General features: G+C 58.0%; 2 protein-coding genes across 2 annotated transcripts in view; both read right to left on the bottom strand.

The window, feature by feature from the left end:
* Positions 1-5,315, bottom strand: part of LOC121274757 (serine/threonine-protein kinase D3-like) — a 39,835-nt gene extending 34,520 nt beyond the window's left edge. Inside the window, exon 1 of the mRNA XM_041182101.1 lies at positions 5,252-5,315. Within this exon, the coding sequence (XP_041038035.1) occupies positions 5,252-5,315 (64 nt within the window). The remainder of the gene's footprint in view (positions 1-5,251) is intronic.
* A 1,379-nt stretch (positions 5,316-6,694) lies between these two features.
* The window catches only part of LOC121274760 (protein phosphatase 1 regulatory subunit 14B-like), a 25,064-nt gene continuing 7,029 nt past the window's right edge, over positions 6,695-24,729 (bottom strand). The window contains exons 2-4 of the mRNA XM_041182105.1: positions 10,377-10,460; positions 8,856-8,888; positions 6,695-6,865 (exon numbers count right to left, since the gene is read on the bottom strand). Coding sequence (XP_041038039.1) covers positions 6,779-6,865; positions 8,856-8,888; positions 10,377-10,460 — 204 coding nt within the window. The 3' untranslated portion in view covers positions 6,695-6,778. The remainder of the gene's footprint in view (positions 6,866-8,855; positions 8,889-10,376; positions 10,461-24,729) is intronic.

Here is a 24,729-nt window from a genome sequence, read left to right as displayed (position 1 = left end):
GGGTGGGGACACTCCGTCTCGGAGTCAGGCCGAACTGGCCCGCTCCTCGGGGTAGGCCCGGTCGCCGTGGAGACGCCAGTGGCGGCCAGAAGATGGCAGCCGGCGACAGGGCCCGAATCAAAGGCTCGTCCAGTCCGGACAGAGCGGGCTGGCAGCAGCTTGGGGAAGGATTGTCGTCCTGGTTTTAAATAGCTCCTCGTGTCACTCACTGCAGCTGCCGCACTCAATCCCACCGCCCCCAACCCACCCCCTCCCTCGGCCTGCAGACAGAGGCCTCTCTGTTCCAACAAAGCCATGGTGATTGACTCTCCCAGCTGGCAGGAAGTGAAGGAGGGAGGGGGAAGGGAGAATTAAGCCTTCAAAAGAAACTCCAGTTCAATCCATCTCTTCACAACCCACCACCACCACCCCCCCCCCCCCCCAACCCCCCAACAAGCCCATCTCCCCTACCCCACTCTCTTGTACACGGGCAACCTCTGAACCTCGACCCTGTTGAGCAGTCGAGAGCTCCTGGTCCTTCGGGGAGCTGAAAGTCTGGACGCCTGACCTTGCCTGCCTTCGGACAAAAGTGACCGGAGGGGGTAGGGCGTGGAGGGGGCTGAATGGCCTCTTCCTCATCCTGTGTAACAGGCTCGAGAGGGGCTGAATGGCCTCCTCCTGTTCCTGTGTAACGTGCTTGAGAGGGGCTGAATGGCCTCCTCCTGTCCCTGTGTAACAGGCTGGAGAGGGGCTGAATGGCCTCCTCCTGTCCCTGTGTAACAGGCTCGAGGGGGTGAATGGCCTCCTCCTGTTCCTGTGTCACAGGCTGGAGAGGGGCTGAATGGCCTCCTCCTGTCCCTGTGTAACAGGCTCGAGAGGGGCTGAATGGCCTCCTCCTGTTCCTGTGTCACAGGCTCGAGGGGCTGAATGGCCTCCTCCTGTTCCTGTGTAACAGGCTTGAGAGGGGGTGAATGGCCTCCTCCTGTTCCTGTGTAACAGGCTGGAGAGGGGCTGAATGGCCTCCTCCTGTTCCTGTGTAATAGGCTGGAGAGGGGCTGAATGGCCTCCTCCTGTTCCTGTGTAATAGGCTGGAGAGGGGCTGAATGGCCTCCTCCTGTTCCTGTGTAACAGGCTCGAGGAGGGGTGAATGGCTCCTCCTGTTCCGGCACATTCTGTAAGTCTGAGTCAGTCACATGTTCCTCTCCGGAGTCAGAAGGTTATGGGTCCGAGAACAACTAGAGGGCTTATGCCCATAATCCAACTGCATTTATCTAGCGCCTTTCACCCAGTAAAACCTCCCCCAGGTGCTTCACAGGAAGGTCAATCAGACAGAATCTGACCCCGAGGCACATACGGAGATATTAGGGACAGGGGAGATAAAGCTCGGTCACAGAGGTCAATTCTAGGGAGCGTCTTAAAGGAGGAGAGAGAGAGAGGGAGTGAGAGAGGGAGTGGGAGAGGGAGTGAGAGAAGGCGTGGGAGATAGAAATACAGAGAGAGAGCGAGAGAGAAAGAGGCGGAGAGGTTTAGTGAGGGAATCCCAGAGCTCAGGGCCCCCCCCAGGCAGCTGAAGGCACGGCTGCCAATGGTGGAGCGATGGGGAATCGGGGGATGGTCAAGAGGCCGGAATTGGAGGAGCCCAGAAATTTCGGAGGGTTGTAGTGGCTGGAGGAGGTTACAGAGATAGGGAGGGGTGTAGGGACTGGAGGAGGTTACAGAGATAGGGAGGGTTGTAGGAGCTGGAGGAGGTTACAGAGATAGGGAGGGTTGTAGGGACTGGAGGAGGTTACAGAGATAGGGAGGGTTGCGAGGAGGGTGAGAAGTTTGAAATCGAACTGCTCCTGAACTGGAAAACACTGTAGGTCAGTGAGCACAGGGGCTGATGGGTGAAGAGGACTCAGTGAGAGTTCAAACATGGGGGCAGCCGCACTGTCGGAGGGTCAGTGCTGAGGGATCGCCGCACTGTCGGAGCGTCAGTGCTGAGGGAGCGCCGCACTGTCGGAGGGTCAGCGCTGAGGGAGTGCCGCACTGTCAGAGGGTCAGTGCTGAGGGAGTGCCGCACTGTCGGAGGGTCAGTGCTGAGGGAGCGCCGCACTGTCGGAGGGTCAGTGCTGAGGGAGTGCCGCACTGTCGGAGGGTCAGTACTGAGGGAGTGCCGCACTGTCGGAGGGTCAGTGCTGAGGGAGTGCCGCACTGTCGGAGGGTCAGTGCTGAGGGAGCGCCGCACTGTCGGAGGGTCAGTACTGAGGGAGCGCCGCACTGTCGGAGGGTCAGTACTGAGGGAGCGCCGCACTGTCGGAGGGTCAGTGCTGAGGGAGCGCCGCACTGTCGGAGGTGCCGTCTTTCAGGATGAGACATTAAACCGAGGCCCCGTCTGCCCTCTCGGGTGGGGGTAAAAGATCCCACGGCCACTATTGGGAGAAGAGCAGGGGGGAGTTCTCCCCGGTGTCCTGGGGCCAATATTTATCCCTCACCCAACATCACTAAAAAACAGATGATCTGGGTCATTATCACATCGCTGTTTGTGGGATCTTGCTGTGCGTCAATGGGCTGCTGAGTTTCCTACGTTACAACAGGGGCCACACTTCAAAACAAAGAGAATCCTTCCTTGTGTGTGTAACTCTCTGGGACGTCCCGAGGGGGCTGAAATGATCTTGTGGCTCGGTCTCTCTTCCCCCCCCACCCTCCGTGGCGCTTGTCTGCCCCCAGACGCACAGTGTCGAGTCCCACTCCTGCCTCCCGAACCTCCCTCCGGCCCCCAGCCCAAAAATAGGAGCCTCCCTCAGTCCTGTTTTACCACCTGCTCCCTACTCCTGAGCTCAGCCGGAGCCAATCCCAGGAGCTCACTCCACAGGGAAAGCACTACTTCACTCGAGATCCAATCTGTCCGGGAATCACCGGGTCTCGGTTTCCCTGCTATGTTGGGGAAACGTTCTGGGGGGTGTGGGGGGTGGGGGGGGAGAAGACCAGCCCCCCCCAGTCCCCAACCTGACCCCCACCCCCTTCCCGCTCGATAGCTGTCCCGATCTCCGCAGCACCAGCAGTCAGTTCCTGGAGTCTGCAGTCAGATTTCTATTTCAGTCCAGTGGCTGCAGTTTATAAACAACATCACCAAGCCAAACCCCCCACCCCCTCCGCCCTTCCCTATCGTTTAATCGGCTGTCCCCTGGCTCAGAGGAGAGAGAGAGAGAGAGAGAGAGGAAGGCCCAGGTGGAAATGGAGTTCGGGTGCAGATATGACGCGATTGTGTGGAAGGAACAGGCTCGAGGAGGGGGCTGAATGGCCTCCTCCAGGTCCTGTGTAACAGGCTCGAGGAGGGGGCTGAATGGCCTCCTCTAGGTCCTGTGTAACAGGCTCGAGGAGGGGGCTGAATGGCCTCCTCCAGTTCCTGTGTAACAGGCTCCAGGAGGGGGCTGAATGGCCTCCTCCAGTTCCTGTGTAACAGGCTCGAGGAGGGGGCTGAATGGCCTCCTCCAGTTCCTGTGTAACAGGCTCGAGGAGGGGGCTGAATGGCCTCCTCCAGTTCCAGAGTAATCACTTCAGGAAGAGGGAGAGAGAGGGGGGGCGGAGAGGTTTAGGGAGGGGATCCCAGAGCTCAGGGTCCCAGGCAGCTGAAGGCACGGCCGCCAATGGTGGAGCGATGGGAATCGGGGGATGGTCAAGAGGCCGGAATTGGAGGAGCGCAGAGATCTCGGAGGGTGGTAGGAGCTAGAGGAGGTTACAGAGATAGGGAGGGTTGTAGGGGCTGGAGGAGGTTACAGAGATAGGGAGGGTTGTAGGGGCTGGAGGAGGTTACAGAGATAGGGAGGGTTGTAGGGGTTGGAGGAGGTTACAGAGATAGGGAGGGGTGTAGGGGCAGGAGGAGGTTACAGAGATAGGGAGGGTTGTAGGAGTTAGAGAAGGTTACAGAGATAGGGAGGGGTGTAGGGGCTGGAGGAGGTTACAGAGATAGGGAGGGTTGTAGGGGCTGGAGGAGGTTACAGAGATAGGGAGGGGTGTAGGGGCAGGAGGAGGTTACAGAGATAGGGAGGGTTGTAGGAGTTAGAGAAGGTTACAGAGATAGGGAGGGGTGTAGGGGCTGGAGGAGGTTACAGAGATAGGGAGGGTTGTAGGGGCTGGAGGAGGTTACAGAGATAGGGAGGGGTGTAGGGGCAGGAGGAGGTTACAGAGATAGGGAGGGGTGTAGGGGCTGGAGGAGGTTACAGAGATAGGGAGGGTTGTAGGAGTTAGAGAAGGTTACAGAGATAGGGAGGGGTGTAGGGGCTGGAGGAGGTTACAGAGATAGGGAGGGTTGTAGGGGCAGGAGGAGGTTACAGAGATAGGGAGGGTTGTAGGGGCTGGAGGAGGTTACAGAGATAGGGAGGTTTGTTGGGGTTGGAGGAGGTTACAGAGATAGGGAGGGGTGTAGGGGCTGGAGGAGGTTACAGAGATAGGGAGGGTAGTAGGGGCTGGAGGAGGTTACAGAGATAGGGAGGTTGTAGGTGCTGGAGGAGGTTACAGAGATAGGGAGGGGTGTAGGGGCTGGAGGAGGTTACAGAGATAGAGAGGGGTGTAGGGGCTGGAGGAGGTTACAGAGATAGGGAGGGGGTGAGGAGGGATTTGAACACGAGGGTGTGAATTTTAAAATCGAGGTGTGTCTGGACCGGGAGTCAGTGTGGGTCAGTGTGAGCGCGGGGGGTGATGGGTGAGGGGGACTCGGTGCGAGTTCGGACACGGGGGGGGCCAGTGAAGTGTTCCCTCCTGACCCCCATCTTAGCCGATACTTTGACCAGACCCTGCCTGCAGGTGTTGCCCCTTTCTTTAGCTCTGCCGCTATCTCTCCTCTGCTGGAAAACAGCCCTTGACCCCCTCTCCTTCGCTGTCCCTTCTCCACCCTCCCTTTCCTCTGCAAAGTCCTTCAATGTTGTTGTCACCTCCCAAATCCGCGCCCAACTTTCCCAGGACTCCACCTTTGAATTCTCCCTCCCCTCCCTCCCTCCCTCCCCTCCTTCCTTGTTGTAGCCATGATGTGTGGTGACTTCAGATGTTGCGTGCCGCACGTGATCAAATTGCCCGACAGGACAGCTGCCGTGACTCTCTGACTGCTGGTGTACCCGACCCCCCACCAGCCCCTTCCTCCAAACCTCAACCCTTCACGTCATCCCCAGGCGATTAGGCTGTTCGCCATGGTGGGGCATCACAGCACGCCGCCCACGTCATCCAGGGGCATTCGGTGCTCACTTCCTGTGTGGCAAGGCTGGGCGTTAGACTGCAGTCGACAACAGTAACCCACCCAGGTCCTGGTGAGTGGTACTGAGGCCGATCGTGGGCCCGGGCGAGATTGGCTGACTCGGCATAGGTTCGAGATGGAGCATGGGCCTATCCTGCCCTGTGCGTGCGGACGCAGAGAGAGATGAAACATGGAGTACCTCCCTCTCCCTCGAGCTGTTTCCACCAGCGGGTGATCAGCAATGCAGAATGGTGTGGTTTCTTTTTCTATTCTACTTCCTCCTCACACGCGAGAGGTTAAATCTTCAGGCGCCCACCTCACTGTTTCCTAACCACCACCCTCCCCCTTCACCATTTGGGCATGCAGGCCCCAGGCTTCGGCCTAGCCTAGATTTGGAAGTGTAGGCCTCAGGCTTCGGCCTAGCCTAGATTTGGAAGTGTAGGCCTCAGGCTTCGGCCTAGCCTAGATTTGGAAAGTGTAGGCCTCAGGCTTCGACCTAGCCTAGATTTGGAAAGTGTAGGCCTCAGGCTTTGGCCTAGCTTAGATTTGGAAGTGTAGGCCTCAGGCTTCGACCTAGCCTAGATTTGGATGAGTAGGCCTCAGGCTTCGGCCTAGCATAAATTGGGAAGTGTAGGCCTCAGGCTTTGGTCTAGCATAAATTGGGAAGTGTAGGCCTCAGGCTTTAGCCTAGATTTGGAAGTGCATGCCTCAGGCTTTGGCCTAGCCTAGATTTGGAAGTGTAGGCCTCAGGCTTTGGCCTAGCCTAGATTTGGAAGTGTAGGCCTTAGGCTTTGGCCTAGCCTAGATTTGGAAGTGTAGGCCTCAGGCTTTGGCCTAACCTAGATTTGCAAGTATCGGCCTCAGACTTTGGTCCAGCCTATCTTTGATTCACCTTTCAGCCTCAGGCTGGAGTGGCCAAAACCCTCGGAGAACCTTCTGAAGCCCTGCCTTCTGGTTTACCCGCTGCAGAGCCTAGCAGCAATGTGAAGCGATGGAGAAACAGATCGGGGGGGTGGTGGGTGGAGGTGGTTTCGTCCTCCAGTTCACTTGTGCCTTTCATGTGTGTGGTTTTTTTTTACAAAGCGAACTTTAATTCATTTTCAATAAAAAAAACAGCAGTTTTTTTTACACTTTAAAATTAATAACAGAGGAAGTATAACAAGCACCGCCCCTCCCCCACTGCAGTGACCCCACACGCAGGAGAGGAAAGGAGAGGTTTGAGTGCCAAGAGTCCGAAATCACCACCCTCCGTTTTCCTTCCGAGGCTGGGGAGGGGCGGTTAAAATAAGAAAGTGTCCCAGAGAGAGAGAGCGATGCGCGATTTCACCAGTGACCTCTCCTGTCCCTGTCTCTCTCTCTCTCTCTCTCTTCCCGTGTGCTACATCAAGGCCCCAGTCCTGTGAGGCCATTCCCGCATTGTTTCCCCCACCCTCTACCCTTACCCCTTTTCAACATTTAAATGCCACCCCCCCCCACCCCCACCCAGCCCCCCTGCCCTCCGCTCCCCACTCCCTCCGTCCGCCCTCTCAGTACACAGCCCCCAATCCGCTCCCCGCGCTCCTGGGGACTGTCCTTGGCCGTCCAAAGCCATCACTTGCTCTGGTGCGGGCTGAACTTGTTGGGTGTGTTGAGTTTTTGCATGCCCCGTACTTTCTCCAGCAGCTCCTTCACAAAGTCCTGGAGAACGAGAAGGAGGAAACGTCAGAAAGACAGGGGTCGCGCTCATACAGCACGATTCGTCCTTGAGCATTGCTCAAAAATGAGACTTTTGGTGAAGCTTCTCATCTTTGCACTCATCAGGACACAAGAACACCAAATTTCAAACACTCTCAACAATTTATACTACAGGAGAGGAAGGGGACCCTGATTGGTTGGCAAGCTGTCTCTGATTGGCTGAGGCATTGCCAGGGAGAAAGCAACGGGGAACTCTCGGCTCCCCAAGTTCCCCGGGTAATTCAAACATATTCCTTTTGTTTGCAGAGGATAGGTCCCTGCGTATGAATGTATGTCACTTCCAGCGAGCATAAATGAGGCACACCATGAGCCCGACTGATTATCTTAAATTGGTTATTAATGTCACTATTAGCGCACTCAGGATTGTTCACCAAGTGCTGTCCAATCACAAAATCCCATCTAACAGTAGACTTTTTTGTGTTCTGCAAACGGGGGCTGGTTGAGTAATGGCCTGTACTCCCCCTGTTACAAATTACTGAAGGAACAAGCTGTTTGTGCTCTCCCTGGTACAATGCCCTTCTCACCTGCCCCGGCCGTTCCTCACCTAACCCCAAATATACCCTTTGCCCCCGAATACCTGAGTAACTATTGATTAACAAAAACCTCTCTGATTTTAAAAATAACAATGGATCAGTCACCGTGTGATGGAAGAGAGATTCCAAACTCGTCCCCACCCTTTGAGTGTCGGAGTGTTTCCTAATCTCTCTCCTGAAAGAACGTCTGCCGCTAATCTTTAGATTCTGCCCTCGAGTCCCAGACTCCCCAACCAGCGAGAGTGGTTTCTCTCTCTCTGCAACCCCACCCCCCCCAACCCCCCACACCACTCCATCTGTTCCCCATATTATCTCAAAAATCTGTATCAAGTCACCCCTTAATCTTCTAAATTCCAGGCAATACAAGCCTGGTTTGTGTGAGGCACCCGTGCCCCTCCTCCTGACATTTGCCCACATTTGGAAGCCTTTAGCCACAGTCTTGCCCCTTGACTTTAATCCATCAATATCTCCATCACGCTTTCCTTCCACCCGGCCCCCTCATCTCTCTTTGTTGCTGTCGGAAGATTTGGAGATGCAGCTGTCTGTCCCGTTGTTGATAAATGCGGTAAAAACTGTTGAGTCCCCAGTGCTGACTCCTTGTGGGACAGCAGCAGTCACATCCAGACAATTCGAGTACCTGCCCCTCGACCCCGCTCCCTGGCCTGATCCCTGCCGTCCGGACAATCCCCGAACAAGGTCAAGAATTTGCTCCGACATCGCGAACTCAAACATTGGCAAACAGTCGCTTCTGAGGGATGTTGTTTTATTATTTGTTCACGGGGACGTGGACGTTGCTGGCTGGGTCAGCATTTATTGCCCATCCCTAATTGCCCCTTGTTCAGGGGGCATTTTTAAGAGTCAACCCCCACGTGGCTGTGTGGTCTGGAGTCACATGTAGGCCAGACCGGGTAAGTAAGGACGGCAGGTTTCCATCCCTAAAGGGACATTAGTGAACCAGATGGGTTGGAGGTGTAGGCCTCAGGCTTTGGCCTAGCCTAAATTTGGAAGTGTAGGCCTCAGGCTGGTTATCAGATGAACCAGAACAATCGACGATAGTTTCACGGTCACCGTTACTGAGACTAGATTTCAATTCCAGATTTATTAACTGAATTTAAATTCCACCCGCTGCCCTGGTGGGGTTTGAACAGGTATTACCCTGGGTTCCTGGAATACGAGTCCAGCGACAATACCGTCAAGGCACTGCTTCCCACAAAAGGCGTCTATTAAATGGTGTGCGTGTGGGCACTTTGACCTCCACCTGAGGGGGCGGACGAAGCCTCGGGCCTGAGAGGGCCGACGGAGCCTTGGGCCTGAGCTACCACCCCTGTGAGGCACCGTGGGACTCCTGTATCTTAGCCGCGATTTGTTTTTAAAGAGACATCGCCAAGCTGTGTACTTACGTCAGTCGGTTTGTAACACTCGATGAGAAGTTCCTGCAAGAGAGAATTTAAAGGGTTGTTACTGCGCAGCACGTGGGACAAGCGAGAGGCTTCGTTCTGCAAACACACAGACAGGAGGTGGGCCTTGGCTTCCACACCGAGTTACCGATTGCCCCTCCACAAGGTTCTGGGATCGAACGCTCGAGTATCTCACTCAACCCCTTCAGGTAAGACTCAGCCCCTGTGGGGCACAGTCACATCGAGGTCCAGGCCAGGGAAGGACCAGCAGATTCTCCATCACTGCAGCCTTGGTGCACCCTGGTTGGGGTTATTAACAACGATCTACACGGTCGCTGTATACCGAGAGCAGCAATTCAGCCAAATTCAAATTCTCCAACTGCTCAGGGCAGGATCTGATCTCGGGTTCCCCGGATTGTTTCAACCCAAGGGCCTGACGAGCAAGCCCAGGGTTCTGAATTGAGGCCCAGGAGACTGGATTGAGGCCTGCGGGCCTGGATTGAGGCCTGGGGGCCTAGATTGAGGCCCAACAACCTGGATTGAGGCCCGGGGGCCTGGATTGAGGCCCGGGAGCCTGGGTTGAGGTCAAGGGGCCTGGATTGAGGCCTGGGGGTCTGGATTGAGGCCCAACAACCTGGATTGAGGCCCGGGGGTCTGGGTTGAGGCCTGGGAGCCTGGGTTGAGGTCAAGGGGCCTGGATTGAGGCCTGGGGGTCTGGATTGAGGCCCAACAACCTGGATTGAGGCCCGGGGGTCTGGGTTGAGGCCCGGGAGCCTGGATTGAGGCCCGGGGGCCTGGGTTGAGGTCAAGGGGCCTGGATTGAGGCCTGGGGTCTGGATTGAGGCCCAACAAACTGGATTGAGGCCCGGGGGTCTGGATTGAGGCCCGGGAGCCTGGATTGAGGCCCGGGGGCCTGGGTTGAGGTCAAGGGGCCTGGATTGAGGCCCGGGGGTCTGGATTGAGGCCCGGGGGTCTGGATTGAGGCCCGGGGGCCTGGGTTGAGGCCCAGGGGCCTGGATTGAGGCCCGGGGGCCTGGGTTGAGGTCAAGGGGCCTGGATTGAGGCCCGGGGGCCTGGGTTGAGGTCAAGGGGCCTGGATTGAGGCCCAGGGGTCTGGATTGAGGCCCAACAACCTGGATTGAGGCCCGGGGGTCTGGGTTGAGGCCCAGGGGCCTGGATTGAGGCCTGGGAGCCTGGATTGAGGCCCGGGGGCCTGGGTTGAGGTCAAGGGGCCTGGATTGAGGCCTGGGGGTCTGGATTGAGGCCCAACAAACTGGATTGAGGCCCGGGGGCCTGGGTTGAGGTCAAGGGGCCTGGATTGAGGCCTGGGAGCCTGGATTGAGGCCTGGGAGCCTGGATTGAGGCCCAGAGAGCTGGATTGAGGCCCAACAAACTGGATTGAGGCCCGGGGGCCTGGATTGAGGCCCAGAGAGCTGGATTGCAGCTCAGGTAATGAACAAGTGATAATTTGATCAATCCTCAGCCTCACCACACACCATAAAGGCTCAGTTTTCTGTTCCTTACCTTCACTCTTGCCGCCCTTTCCTCTTCACTGGTTAAATCTAGAAGCTCGTCAACGTCAATCTCCAGCTCTGGTATCGCCTCCTCCTGCAATAGATCACAGATTCAAGCGATTGCCAACCCCAACCAGGCCAACCAACCATCATTCTCCACCCAGAGCCTGAAATGTCGTAGACTCGGGCTCCATGGCCTTGAACCCCATAATCCAGAAAGATACTCAGTGTTACTGAGAGAGAACCACACTGTCGGAGGGTCAGCACTGAGGGAGTGCCGCACTGTCAGAGGGTCAGCACTGAGGGAGTGCCGCACTGTCGGAGGGTCAGTGCTGAGAAAGCGCCGCGCTGTCGGAGGGTCAGTGCTGAGGGAGTGCCGCACTGTCGGAGGGTCAGTGCTGAGGGAGTGCCGCACTGTCGGAGGGTCAGTGCTGAGGGAGAGCCGCACTGTCGGAGGGTCAGTGCTGAGGGAGCACCGCACTGTCAGAGGGTCAGTGCTGAGGGAGCGCCGCACTGTTGGAGGGTCAGTATGAGGGAGAGCCGCACTGTCGGAGGGTCAGTGCTGAGGGAGCGCCGCACTGTCAGAGGGTCAGTGCTGAGGGAGCGCCGCACTGTCAGAGGGTCAGTGCTGAGGGAGCGCCGCACTGTGCGAGGGTCAGTGCTGAGGGAGTGTCGCACTGTCGGAGGGTCAGCGTTGAGGGAGCGCCGCACTGTCAGAGGGTCAGTGCTGAGGGAGCGCCGCACTGTCGGAGGGTCAGTGCTGAGGGAGCGCCGCACTGTCGGAGGTTCAGTGCTGAGGGAGAGCCGCACTGTCGGAGGGTCAGTGCTGAGGGAGCGCTGCACTGTCGGAGGGTCAGTGCTGAGGGAGCGCTGCACTGTCGGAGGTTCAGTACTGAGGGAGCGCCGCACTGTCGGAGGGTCAGTGCTGAGAAAGCGCCGCACTGTCGGAGGGTCAGTGCTGAGGGAGCGCCGCACTGTCGGAGGGTCAGTGCTGAGGGAGTGCCGCACTGTCGGAGGGTCAGTGCTGAGGGAGCGCCGCACTGTCAGAGGGTCAGTACTGAGGGAGCGCCGCACTGTGGGAGGGTCAGTACTGAGGGAGCGCCGCACTGTCGGAGGGTCAGCGTTGAGGGAGTGCCGCACTGTCGGAGGGTCAGCGCTGAGGGAACGCCGCACTGTCGGAGGGTCAGTGCTGAGGGAGCGCTGCACTGTCAGAGGGTCAGTGCTGAGGGAGCGCCGCACTGTTGGAGGGTCAGTATGAGGGAGAGCCGCACTGTCGGAGGGTCAGTGCTGAGGGAGCGCCGCACTGTCAGAGGGTCAGTGCTGAGGGAGCGCCGCACTGTCAGAGGGTCAGTGCTGAGGGAGCGCCGCACTGTGCGAGGGTCAGTGCTGAGGGAGTGTCGCACTGTCGGAGGGTCAGCGTTGAGGGAGCGCCGCACTGTCAGAGGGTCAGTGCTGAGAAAGCGCCGCACTGTCGGAGGGTCAGTGCTGAGGGAGCGCCGCACTGTCGGAGGGTCAGCGTTGAGGGAGAGCCGCACTGTCGGAGGGTCAGCGTTGAGGGAGTGCCGCACTGTTGGAGGGTCAGCGCTGAGGGAGCGCCGCACTGTCGGAGGGTCAGTACTGAGGGAGTGCCGCACTGTCGGAGGGTCAGCGCTGAGGGAGCGCCGCACTGTCGGAGGGTCAGCGCTGAGGGAGCGCCGCACTGTCGGAGGGTCAGTGCTGAGGGAGCGCCGCACTGTCGGAGGGTCAGCGTTGAGGGAGAGCCGCACTGTCGGAGGGTCAGCGTTGAGGGAGTGCCGCACTGTCGGAGGGTCAGCGCTGAGGGAGCGCCGCACTGTCGGAGGGTCAGTACTGAGGGAGTGCCGCACTGTCGGAGGGTCAGCGCTGAGGGAGCGCCGCACTGTCGGAGGGTCAGCGCTGAGGGAGCGCCGCACTGTCGGAGGGTCAGCGCTGAGGGAGCGCCGCACTGTCGGAGGGTCAGCGCTGAGGGAGCGCCGCACTGTCGGAGGTTCAGTACAGAGGGAGCGCTGCACAGTCGGAGGTGCCGTCTTGCAGATGAGGAGTTAAACTGAGCTGTCGACTAGGTTGTGGTAAAATTGTTAAAAGTGGGAGGGCAGAAATGAGACATCCTAAAGGTGGCCATTCAGCCTATCCCATCTGTGCTAGCTCAGCCTTGAGTTGGAGCTGTCGGTGGGGTTGGAGGGTCAGTCATAGACAGCCTGAAAATAAAAGTTAAACATCGTCCATCACCCCAAACCTCATCCACCCCTCGTCCCAATGAGGACATGTACACCTGATGTTTACTTCAGTTAGCAACAGGTTCAGGTGAGTGACAGTATGGGAGAGCAGAGACGAGTACTCCCCGAACAGGAGAATACTCCCTCCTCTCTCTATTCATGCACTGAATCTCCAAGACCATCAATCGCTGCAAGTCTTTCTGTTTCTTCCTGTAAAACCGGACTGGCCTGTTTCAAACTGGGTGTTTTGGATGTGCTGTGACAGAACAAAGCAACGTCTGGAAGATTCTGCTGAGATTTCTGGGACTCAGGCTCCTCTTCATCTCCCAGAAGCCAGGGCGTGTTTGCAAATTAAACTACTTTAATGTTTAAGCCTCGCTCCAGTGAGCAGAAACTTGTGTTTCCCCTGTGCTCCTAATGTCCCCCAAGGGCCTTCTGGCAAACCTGTTGATTCAGTTGCAGTGCAGTCACTGTTGAAGGAATCGAGACAGCTGATTGGAGCACAGCAAGATCCCACCAGCAGCTGCAGCTGCTCCCTCGTTCCTCATTCCTAACAAGTTCTGTCCGCCTGTTGCTCGGTGACCTACATTGACGGATATTTAGACATTTGCATCCTCGTGCTCAAACCTCTCATTGCACCCATTCCGAACTTTGTAACCTCCTGAAGCCCCTACAAACCTCCCTATCTCTGTAACCTCCTCAAGCCCCTACAACCCTCCCTATCTCTGTAACCTCCTCAAGCCCCTACAACCCTCCCTATCTCTGTAACCTCCTCAAGCCCCTACAACCCTCCCTATTTCTGTAAACTCCTCCAGCCCCTACAACCCTCCCTATCCCTGTAACCTCCTCCAGCCCTTACAACCCTCCCTCTCTCTATAACCTCCTCCAGCCCCTACTACCCTCCCTATCCCTGTAACCTCCTCCAGCCCTTACAACCCTCCCTCTCTCTATAACCTCCTCCAGCCCCTACTACCCTCCCAATCTCTGTAACCTCCTCCAGCCCTTACAACCCTCCCTCTCTCTATAACCTCCTCCAACCCCTACTACCCTCCCTATCTCTGTAACCTCCTCCAGCCCTTACAACCCTCCCTCTCTCTATAACCTCCTCCAGCCCCTACTACCCTCCCAATCTCTGTAACCTCCTCCAGCCCTTACAACCCTCCCTCTCTCTATAACCTCCTCCAGCTCCTACAACCCTTCCTATCTCTGTAACCTCCTCCAGCCCTTACAACCCTCCCTCTCTCTATAACCTCCTCCAGCCCCTACTACCCACCCCATCAATGTAACTTCCTCCAGCCCCTACAACCCTCCCTATCTCTGTAACCTCCTCCAGCTCCTACAACCCTTCCTATCTCTGTAACCTCCTCCAGCCCTTACAACCTTCCCTCTCTCTATAACCTCCTCCAGCCCGTACAACCCTCCCTATCTCTGTAACCTCATCCAGCTCCTACAACCCTCCCTATCTGGGTAACCTCCTCCAGCCCCCAAAACCTTCCCTATCTCTGTAACCTCCTCCAGCCCCAACAACCCTCCCTATCTGTGTAACCTCCTCCAGCCCCACAACCCTCCCTATCTCTGTAACCTCATCCAGCCCCTACAACCCTCCCTATCTCTGTAACCTCCTCCGGCCCCTACACACTCCCTATCTCTGTAACCTCCTCCAGCCCCAACAACCCTCCCTACCTCTGTAACCTCCTCCAGCCCTTACAACCCTCCCTCTCTCTGTAACCTCCTCCAGCCCCTACTACCCACCCCATCAATGTAACTTCCTCCAGCCCCTGCAACCCTCCCTATCTCTGTAACCTCCTCCAGCCTCTACAACCCTCCTATCTCTGTAACCTCCTCCAGCCCCTACAACCCTCTTTATCTCTGTAACCTCCTCCAGCCCCTACAACCCTCCCTATCTCTGTAACCTCCTCCAGCCCCTACAACCCTCCCTATCTCTGTAACCTCCTCCAGCTCCTACACCCCTCCCTATCTCTGTAACCTCCTCCAACCCCTACACCCCTCCCTATCTCTGTAACTTCCTCAAACCCCTACAACCCTCCCTATCTCTGTAACCTCCTCCAGCCCCTACAACCCTCCCTATCTCTGTAACTCCTCCAGTCCCTACAACCCTCCGAGATCTCTGGGCTCCTCCAATTCCAGCCTCTTGACCATCCCCCGATTCCCCATCGCTCCACCATTGGCGGCCGTGCCTTCAGCTGCCTGGGTCCCTGAGCTCTGGAATTCCCTTTCTAACCATCTTCACCTCTCCCTCTCTCTCCTCCTTTAAGATGCTCCTTAAAACCGACCTCCCTGACCGAGCTTTTTCTCCCCTGTCCCTAATATCTCCGTATGTGGCTCGGGGTCAGATTCTGTCTGATTGACCTTCCTGTGAAGCGCCTGGGGGAGGTTTTACTCCGTTAAAGGTGCTAGATAAATGCAAATTGTTGTTTTAAAATGAGCTCGGAGATCCCCCAGACCGAGGCAGGTGTTTTTAAAACAATTTCCTCTCTGTGATAACAGGAGCATGGATGTTGGTTTCTGTCCACATCCTGTGGAACGCAGTTCAAATTCAGTGTGTGATGTCAAATGGCTGCCTCTGTTTGGAGGGCGTTTAGACGGAGCTGCAGGCCCGGAGTGAAGCCTGCCACTCTCCTGCTCTGTGTGTGGGGCTCAGGACCACACTGCCTTCAGGTGCACGTGTCACTGGCATCGATTGACGCCAGAATTCCAATCACAAAAGCCCCCTGATTGATTTGCTGCGGGCAGCCAGTGCTTGTGTCCAGCCCTGAAGACTTCAGTTTGCCCCTGGCTGCCCCACCATTTAGACATGGCAGACACCGTGGGCATCAATAGACCACAGTCCAGCCAGAGACTGAACAAGAATGGCCAGACCGAATCTCACGTTCATGTTTCATGGGAAATACGGCACCTCCGACAGTGCGGTGCTCCCTCAGCACTGACCCTCCGACAGTGCGGCGCTCCCTCAGCACTGACCCTCCGACACTGCAGCGCTCCCTCAGCACTGACCCTCCGACAGTGCGGTGCTCCCTCAGTACTGACCCTCCGACAGTGCGGTTCTCCCTCAGCACTGACCCTCCGACAGTGCGGCGCTCCCTCAGCACTGACCCTCCGACAGTGCGGTGCTCCCTCAGCACTGACCCTCCGACACTGCAGCGCTCCCTCAGCACTGACCCTCCGACAGTGCGGCGCTCCCTCAGCACTGAACCTCCGACAGTGCGGCTCTCCCTCAGCACTGACCCTCCGACAGTGCGGCGCTCCCTCAGCACTGACCCTCCGACAGTGCGGCTCTCCCTCAGCACTGACCCTCCGACAGTGCGGTTCTCCCTCAGCACTGACCCTCCGACAGTGCGGCGCTCCCTCAGCACTGACCCTCCGACAGTGCGGCTCTCCCTCAGTACTAACCCTCCGACAGTGCGGCACTCCCTCAGCACTGACTCTCCGACAGTGCGGTGCTCCCTCAGCACTGACCCTCCGACAGTGCGGCGCTCCCTCAGCACTGACCCTCCGACAGTGCGGCGCTCCCTCAGCACTGACCCTCCGACAGTGCGGCTCTCCCTCAGTACTAACCCTCCGACAGTGCGGCACTCCCTCAGCACTGACTCTCCGACAGTGCGGTGCTCCCTCAGCACTGACCCTCCGACAGTGTGGTGCTCCCTCAGCGCTGTAGAGAGTATGTCGGCCTGTGTTATGGGCTCAAGTCCCTGTAGTGAGGGCTCGGGCACAATGAGCTCCTTTGTTCAGCACGGCTGGTATTCCAGCTTTGGATTTTGCTGATCCTCTGGCTCACCCAGGGACAGGATATAAGAATTCTATAAGTCCACACCCCTCTAACCATTCTTCATATCTGCACAGAGAGATTATTCAACTCTGCAAGTCATCGCTGCACTGTGGATAGAACTAGGAATTTTGGAAGAAAAGGCCATTCAGCTCCCTTCACTAAGTAAATAGTTTCCTTCTGTTCTACATAACAGGCTCGGTGAGGGGCTGAATGGCCTCCCCCTGTCCCTGTGCAACCGGCTCGAGAGGGGCTGAATGGCCTCCTCCTGTTCCTGAGTAACAAGTTCAAGAGGGGCTGAATGGCCTCCTCCTGTTCCTGTATAACAGGACTAATCATGCCTGGGTGACGATTTACAAGAGTGCTGAAGGCCTCTGTAGTCGGATAGCAGTTGTTTCGGATGGGTGGGGTTTGAGGCCTTTACCCATTCACGGAGGCCCCGACTGGCGTCACCTGGATAGGGGATGGAGAGAGAGAGCGAATGAGTGACTAAAAGATAATGAGAGGGTGAGAGAGAGAGGGAGGGAGTGAGTGAGGGGGAGAGTGTGAGAGGGAGGAGGGGACGGTGACGGGGGTGAGGGACTGGGGGAGGTTGAGTGTGGGAGGGAGGGAGGAGGGGAGGGTGACGAGGGTGAGGGACTGGAGGAGGGAGGAGGGGAGGGTGACGAGGGTGAGGGACTGGAGGAGGGAGGAGGGGAGGGTGACGAGGGTGAGGGGCTGGGGGAGGAGGGTCACGTTACGCTGTGCGATCTGACCGATGTACAGGAGGATTCCCCATGGGGCCTGAGCGAGAGTGAAGGGCCGGCTGAATACCTGAATGGTCAGCAGAGCCGGGGAGCTGGACACTGAGTGTCCCCTCCCATTGCAGCAATGCTCAAATCACCCCCGCACCCCCATCAAACCTCTCGCTCTCTCCAGACACCCCCTCAATCCCCTCACAGCCTACCCCCCCTCTGTCTGAACTCCTCAGGGAGCTAAACACTCCCTCACCCACCCAGACAGGTATGTCCCAGGCAGAAAGAGTTGTGACATTCAACTACATAGGGCATCACAGCAGGCTGTGGATCGCAGTCAAGAGGTTGGAGCCTGGACTGATATTCACTCCCACCCACCCCACCCCAATCCCAGCACAGACCCCCCCATCCCCCCATCCCCCCATCTCCCCATCCCCCCATCTCCCATCACCCCCATCCCCCCATCTCCCCATCCCCCCATCCCCCCATCTCCCCATCCCCCCATCTCCCCATCCCCCATCTCCCCATCCCCCCATCCCCCCATCCCCCCATCTCCCCATCCCCCCATCTCCCCATCCCCCCATCTCCCCATCCCCCCATCCCCCCATATCCCCATCCCCCATCTCCCCATCCCCCCATCTCACCATCTCCCCATCCCCCCATCCCCCCATCCCCCATCTCCCCATCCCCCCATCTCCCATCACCCCATCCCCCCATCCCCCCATCCCCCCATCTCCCCATCCCCCCATCTCCCATCACCCCATCCCCCCATCTCCCCATCCCCCCATCCCCCCATCTCCCCATCCCCCCATCTCCCCATCCCCCATCTCCCCATCCCCCCATCCCCCCATCTCCCCATCCCCCGATCTCCCCATCCCCCCATCCCCCCATCCCCCCATCTCACCATCTCCCCATCCCCCCATCTCCCCCATCTCCCCATCTCCCCATCTCCCCATCCCCTTATCGCCCCATCTCCCCATCTCCCCATCCCCCCATCTCCCCATCTCCCCATCTCCCCATCCCCTTATCGCCCCATCTCCCCATCTCCCCATCCCCCCATCTCCCCCATCTCCCCATCTCCCCATCTCCCCATCCCCCCATCTCCCCCATCTCCCCATCCTCCCCTCTCCCCATCTCCCCATCTCCCCATCCTCCCCTCTCCCCCCCTCCCCATCCCCCCATCTCCCCATCCCCCCCTCCCCATCTCCCCATCCCCCCCCTCCCCATCCCCCCATCTCCTCCCCTCCCCCTCTCCCCATCCCCCCATCTCCCCATCCCCCCCATCTCCTCCCCTCCCCCTCTCCCCATCTCCCCATCTCCCCATCCCCCCATCTCCCCATCCCCCATCTCCCCCATCTCCCCATCCCCTTATCGCCCCATCCCGCCATCCCCCCATCTCCCCATCCCCCCCTCCCCATCTCCCCATCCCCCCCCTCCCCATCCCCCCATCTCCTCCCCTCCCCCTCTCCCCATCTCCCCATCTCCCCATCCCCCCCATCTCCTCCCCTCCCCCTCTCCCCATCTCCCCATCCCCCCATCCCCCCATCTCCCCATCTCCCCATCTCCCCATCCCCCATCCCCCCATCCCCCCATCTCCCCATCTCCCCATCTCCCCATCTCTCCCATCTCCCCATCCCCCCCCTCCCCATCTCCCCATCTCCCCATCCCCCATCCCCCCATCCCCCCATCTCCCCATCTCACCATCTCCCCATCTCCCCATCTCCCCATCCCCCCATCTCCCCATCTCCCCATCTCCCCATCCCCCATCCCCCCATCCCCCCATCTCCCCATCTCCCCATCCCCCCCATCTCCCCATCTCCCCATCTCCTCCCCTCCCCCTCTCCCCATCTCCCCATCTCCCCATCCCCCCATCCCCCCATCTCCCCATCTCCCCATCCCCCCATCCCCCCATCTCCCCATCTCCCCATCCCCCCATCCCCCCATCTCCCCATCTCCCCATCCCCCCATCTCCCCATCCCCCCATCTCCCCATCCCCCCATCTCCCCATCTCCCCATCTCCCCATCTCCCCATCCCCCCATCCCCCCATCTCTCCCATCTCCCCATCCCCCCATCTCCCCATCCCCCCATCTCCCCCCCTCCCCATCCCCCCATCTCCTCCCCTCCCCCTCTCCCCATCCCCCCATCTCCCCATCCCCCCATCTCCTCCCCTCCCCCTCTCCCCATCTCCCCCTCTCCCCATCCCCCCATCTCCCCATCTCCCCATCCCCCCATCTCCCCATCTCCCCATCCCCCCCTCTCCCCATCCCCCCCATCTCCCCATCCCCCATCTCCCCATCCCCCCATCTCCCCATCCCCCCCTCTCCCCATCCCCCCCATCTCCCCATCCCCCATCTCCCCATCCCCCCATCTCCCCATCCCCCCCTCTCCCCATCCCCCCCATCTCCCCATCCCCCATCTCCCCATCCCCCCATCTCCCCATCCCCCCATCTCTCCAGCTCCTGTCACCCCCTCGGGACATCCCAGAGTGTTTCACAGACAACGAGGGACTGTTTGTTTTTGAAGTGTGGTCCCTGTTGTGATGTAGGAAACTCAGCAGCCCATTTCCGCACAGCAAGATCCCACAAACAGCAATGTGATAATGACCCAGATCATCTGTTTTTAGTGATGTTGGGTGAGGGATAAATATTGGCCCCAGGACACCGGGGAGAACTCCCCCCTGCTCTTCTTCCAATAGTGGCCGTGGGATCATTTACACCCACCCGAGAGGGCAGACGGGGCCTCGGTTTAATGTCTCATCCTGAAAGACGGCAACTCTGACAGTGCGGCGCTCCCTCAGCACTGACCCTCCCACAGTGCGGCGCTCCCTCAGCACTGACCCTCCCACAGTGCGGCTCTCCCTCAGCACTGACCCTCCGACAGTGCGGCACTCCCTCAGCACTGACCCTCCAACTGCGCAGCGTCGCTCAGCACTGACCCTCCGACAGCGCGGCACTCCCTCAGCACTGACCCTCCGACAGCGCGGCGCATCCTCAGTACTGGCACTGGGGGGGGGGTGTCTCGGTCTGGATTACGAGGTCTCGAGCCTCTGTAGTTGGGGCTGTAACCCACGAGCATCCGATTGAGCGGGCTTGAGAGTGAGACAGGTTGAATGTTACCGAGAGAGGCCGTTCAGCCCACGCAGGGTATACTAGCATTCCAGCTGGACCTGAGGATGGGCTGCTGAAACACATCTGCAATACTGAGATAAAAACAAAAAAAAAAACTGCGGATGCTGGAAATCCAAAACAAAAACAGAATTACCTGGAAAAACCCAGCAGGTCTGGCAGCATCGGCGGAGAAGAAAAGAGTTGACGTTTCATGTCCTCACGACCCTTCGACAGAACTGTCATGAGGACTCGAAACGTCAACTCTTTTCTTCTCCGCCGATGCTGCCAGACCTGCTGGGTTTTTCCAGGTAATTCTGCTTTTGTTTTGCAATACTGAGAGGAGATGGAGAGAGGGAATGTGAAAAACAGAGGGAGAGAGAGAGAGAGAGAGAGAGAGTGAGAAAGTAAAGGAATAGCAGAGCGTCAGTCTCTCCTGAAGGAGGCTCTCATTAACCATGCGGTGCAGGTCGCTGAGATTAATTGTGGATTGAGGATGAAGACGCAGAGTTCTCAGGAGCTGATTAACATTGCGTAAACACATTTCTCCACCCCTGAGGGATTTATATTCCAGCTGTGACTGGTTCTCTCTCTCTCTCTCTCTCTCTCTCTCTCTCTCTCGCACCTGGAGTTCATTGATCAGGGAAATGCGGTCAAACAGTCTGCAGAAAGTCAGGTTCCTCTTTGGGATCTGTTCAGGAGGCAGCTCCGGAAAGGGGGCCCCAGTCCATTCCCTGATTTCTGAAGCCTGAGCGCACAGGCCCCATGTTGTCACCATGCGACATTTCGGCTTCTCCCTCCCGTCTTTTCGCTCTCCCCGTTGACATTCCAAGCTGCAGGCTGAAGGACTGGCTGAGTCAGCAATTGGGAGGCCCCGAGGTTGCCGTCGAGCAAGGCCCGCGAGCCAGTTCACAGCAACTGGGCCTCCATTTTCAGAAAGGCCTGAAGGGGCCTTCTCAGTTTGCCCTGTTGTCTCATTGGCATTCTCCTTACCTCTCCTTCCCCCCTCCTCCCCCATCCCCTCTTTACCCTTTCTCCTCCTTCCACCACCCCACCCACCCCCCTCGCCCTTCCCCCGATTGACGCCACCCCCAACGCGGGGGAAACGGCTGTGCTCCGCTGGAGCAGCAACCCCCCCCCCCACCCCCCCACCATCCTGGGGCCCAGTGTTTTACCCCACCTTCAGCCCCTCCACAGCCTCCTGGAAAATTGGCAAATAAAACAGAATTCCCAACATGTCCTGCGATTGGGGAGCGGAAGTCCGTGTGGAGACTAAAACTCCGGCATTGATCCTTTGGGTCAAATCGCCGTGCTGTGAAATTCTACCTCATTCTACGGAGAGAGGGACCCTCCCCCTAACCCTAATGTGCTCCCAATAGTGTAAACAAAGAGAAACTTGCATTTATGTAGAGCCTTTTGTCACCTCAGCACCTTCCAAACCCACGACCTCTACCATCCTAGAAGGACAAGGGCAGCAGACACATGGGGAACACCACCACCTGGAAGTTCCCCTCCAAGTCACTCACCATCCTGACTTGGAAATATATCGGCTGTTCCTTCACTGTCACTGGGTCAGAATCCTGGAACTCCCTTCCTAACAGCACGGTGGGTGTACCTACACCACAGGGACTGCAGCGGCTCAAGAAGGCAGCTCACCCCCCCCACATTCTCAAAGGGCTAGGTGCCCCCTTCATCCTGTAATGGTTGTGGGATCTTTGGCCTGAGAGTGCAGACAGGGCCTTAGTTTAAGGCCTTATCGGATAGACATGCAGGCACATCCTCTCACCCCGCAGGCACTGAGGACAACTGCACCTTCATCAGAGCCAATGCTTTTGGGGACATTTCCATCAGAAATGGCCAAGGACTGACTTTGGGCCAACACCAGCTCAGGTCCGTCCAAGGGGATAGCGGGAGCTTCCTGTCATATTACATAACGACAGTGCCCACCTCCCACCTTCGCATCATGATGACCCAAGAGAAGGGAAACTCCAGCCCCGGAGTTTTTCCAGATTAACCATCGTGTTTCCTCTTCCAGCCCACGGGTATTTGTCTTCACGATGACAAGTGTTTGAGTTGGTGACAGGTGGGGTTGGGGAAGCCAAACATCCCCCTGCCCCTCCCTATCGCTCCCCCTATAAACCTCAGCTCATCCCAAACTCCGCTGCCCCCGTATCCGAACTCACACCGAGTCCCCCTCACCCATCACCCCCTGTGCTCACACTGACCCACACTGACTCCCGGTCCAGACACACCTCGATTTTAAAATTCACACCCTCGTGTTCAAATCCCTCCTCACCCCCTCCCTATCTCTGTAACATCCTCCAGCCCCTACACCCCTTCCTATCTCTGTAACCTCCTCCAGCCCCTACACCCCTCCCTATCTCTGTAACCTCCTCCAGCCCCTACACCCCTCCCTATCTCTGTAACCTCCTCCAGCCCCTACACCCCTCCCTATCTCTGTAACCTCCTCCAGCCCCTACAACCCTCCCTATCTCTGTAACCTCCTCCAGCCCCTACAACCCTCCCTATCTCTGTAACCTCCTCCAGCCCCTACACCCCTCCCTATCTCTGTAACCTCCTCCAGCCCCTACACCCCTCCCTATCTCTGGAACCTCCTCCAGCCCCTACACCCCTCCCTATCTCTTTAACCTCCTCCAGCCCCTACACACCTCCCTCTCACTGTAACCTCCTCCAGCCCCTACACCCCTCCCTATCTCTGTAACCTACTCCAGCCCCTACAACCCTCCCTATCTCTGGAACCTCCTCCAGCCCCTACAACCCTCCCTATCTCTGTAACCTCCTCCAGCCCCTACAACCCTCCCTATCTCTGTAACCTCCACCAGCCCCTACACCCCTCCCTATCTCTGTAACCTCCTCCAGCCCCTACAACCCTCCCTATCTCTGTAACCTCCTCCAGCCCCTACACCCCTTCCTATCTCTGTAACCTCCTCCAGCCCCTACAACCCTCCCTATCTCTGTAACCTCCTCCAGCCCCTACAACCCTCCCTATCTCTGTAACCTCCTCCAGCCCCTACAACCCTCCCTATCTCTGTAACCTCCTCCAGCCCCTACACCCCTCCCTATCTCTGTAACCTCCTCCAGCCCCTACAACCCTCCCTATCTCTGTAACCTCCTCCAGCCCCTACACCCCTTCCTATCTCTGTAACCTCCTCCAGCCCCTACAACCCTCCCTATCTCTGTAACCTCCTCCAGCCCCTACAACCCTCCCTATCTCTGTAACCTCCTCCAGCCCCTACAACCCTCCCTATCTCTGGAACCTCCTCCAGCCCCTACAACCCTCCCTATCTCTGGAACCTCCTCCAGCCCCTACAACCCTCCCTATCTCTGTAACCTCCTCCAGCCCCTACAACCCTCCCTATCTCTGTAACCTCCTCCAGCCCCTACAACCCTCTGAGATTTCTGTGCTCCTCCAATTCCGGCCTCTTGACCATCCCCCGATTCCCATCGCTCCACCATTGGCGGCCGTGCCTTCAGCTGCCTGGGACCCTGAGCTCTGGGATTCCCTCCCTAAACCTCTCCGCCTCTCTCTCCCTCTCCCTCTCTCTTTCTCGCTCTGTCTCTGTCTCTCTCTGTCTCTCTCTCTGTCTCAAAATCTCTCTCTCTGTCTGTCTCTGTCTATCTCTCTCTGTCTCTCTCTCTCTCTCTTGTTTAAGACACTCCTTAAAACCGACCTCTGTGACCGAGCTTTTGCTCCCCTGTCCCTAAATATCTCCGTATGTGGCTCGGGGTCAGATTCTGTCTGATTGACCTTCCTGTGAAGCACCTGGGGGAACGTTTCACTGGGTTAAAGGCGCTAGATAAATGCAAGTTGTTGTTGTGTGTGAAGCTCGTTCCACGTGACAGGCCCTGTATCAACGTGGGTCGATATTGTTGGCAATGGGGTTTGAAGATTTGGGAAGGATCATTGGCTTGTCCTGACCTTGCTTTGAGCTGTCGTTGTTGCAAGGAAGGAGGGGGTGGGGGGGCGGGGGAAGGGGGTAGACGCAGACCTGCCCTTCCCCCCCCAACCCCTGCTCGCCAATCCCGCCGGGACGTTATCCGTGCTGGTATTCCCGCGGGATTCTGGCTGCCATTGGCGCCCATCCTGGCGCAGCCCCGGCCAATCAGGAAGTGGGTTCCTTGTCGTCCGATTGGACAGATCTTGTCCCTCGGTCAAACAGGCCACACCCACTCCAGCCGCGTGGAGCGATTGTCTCAACCCGGCCCTGGGGACAAGCGGAGAAGCAGGGTGGGCGGTATCCTCGATTGTAACACGAGGCTAACAGCACTGAGCGCGCACAGTTACCCCACCCCCACCCCCAACCCCCACGCTGGAGCCTGCGCCAATCCCAAAACTCAACCACCTGGTCACAAGGCCGAGCCCCTCTCCAGAGATACCGACCCATAAACCAGGCCAACATTCCCAGTGCTACCGCTGAGGGAGTGCCGCACTGTCGGAGGGTCAGTACTGGGGGAGTGCTGCACTGTCGGAGGGTCAGTACTGAG

The sequence above is a fragment of the Carcharodon carcharias genome (genome assembly GCF_017639515.1).
Source record: "Carcharodon carcharias isolate sCarCar2 chromosome 37 unlocalized genomic scaffold, sCarCar2.pri SUPER_37_unloc_7, whole genome shotgun sequence".
Classification (NCBI taxonomy): domain Eukaryota; kingdom Metazoa; phylum Chordata; class Chondrichthyes; order Lamniformes; family Lamnidae; genus Carcharodon; species Carcharodon carcharias.
This window is presented reverse-complemented; position numbering and strand designations above follow the sequence as displayed.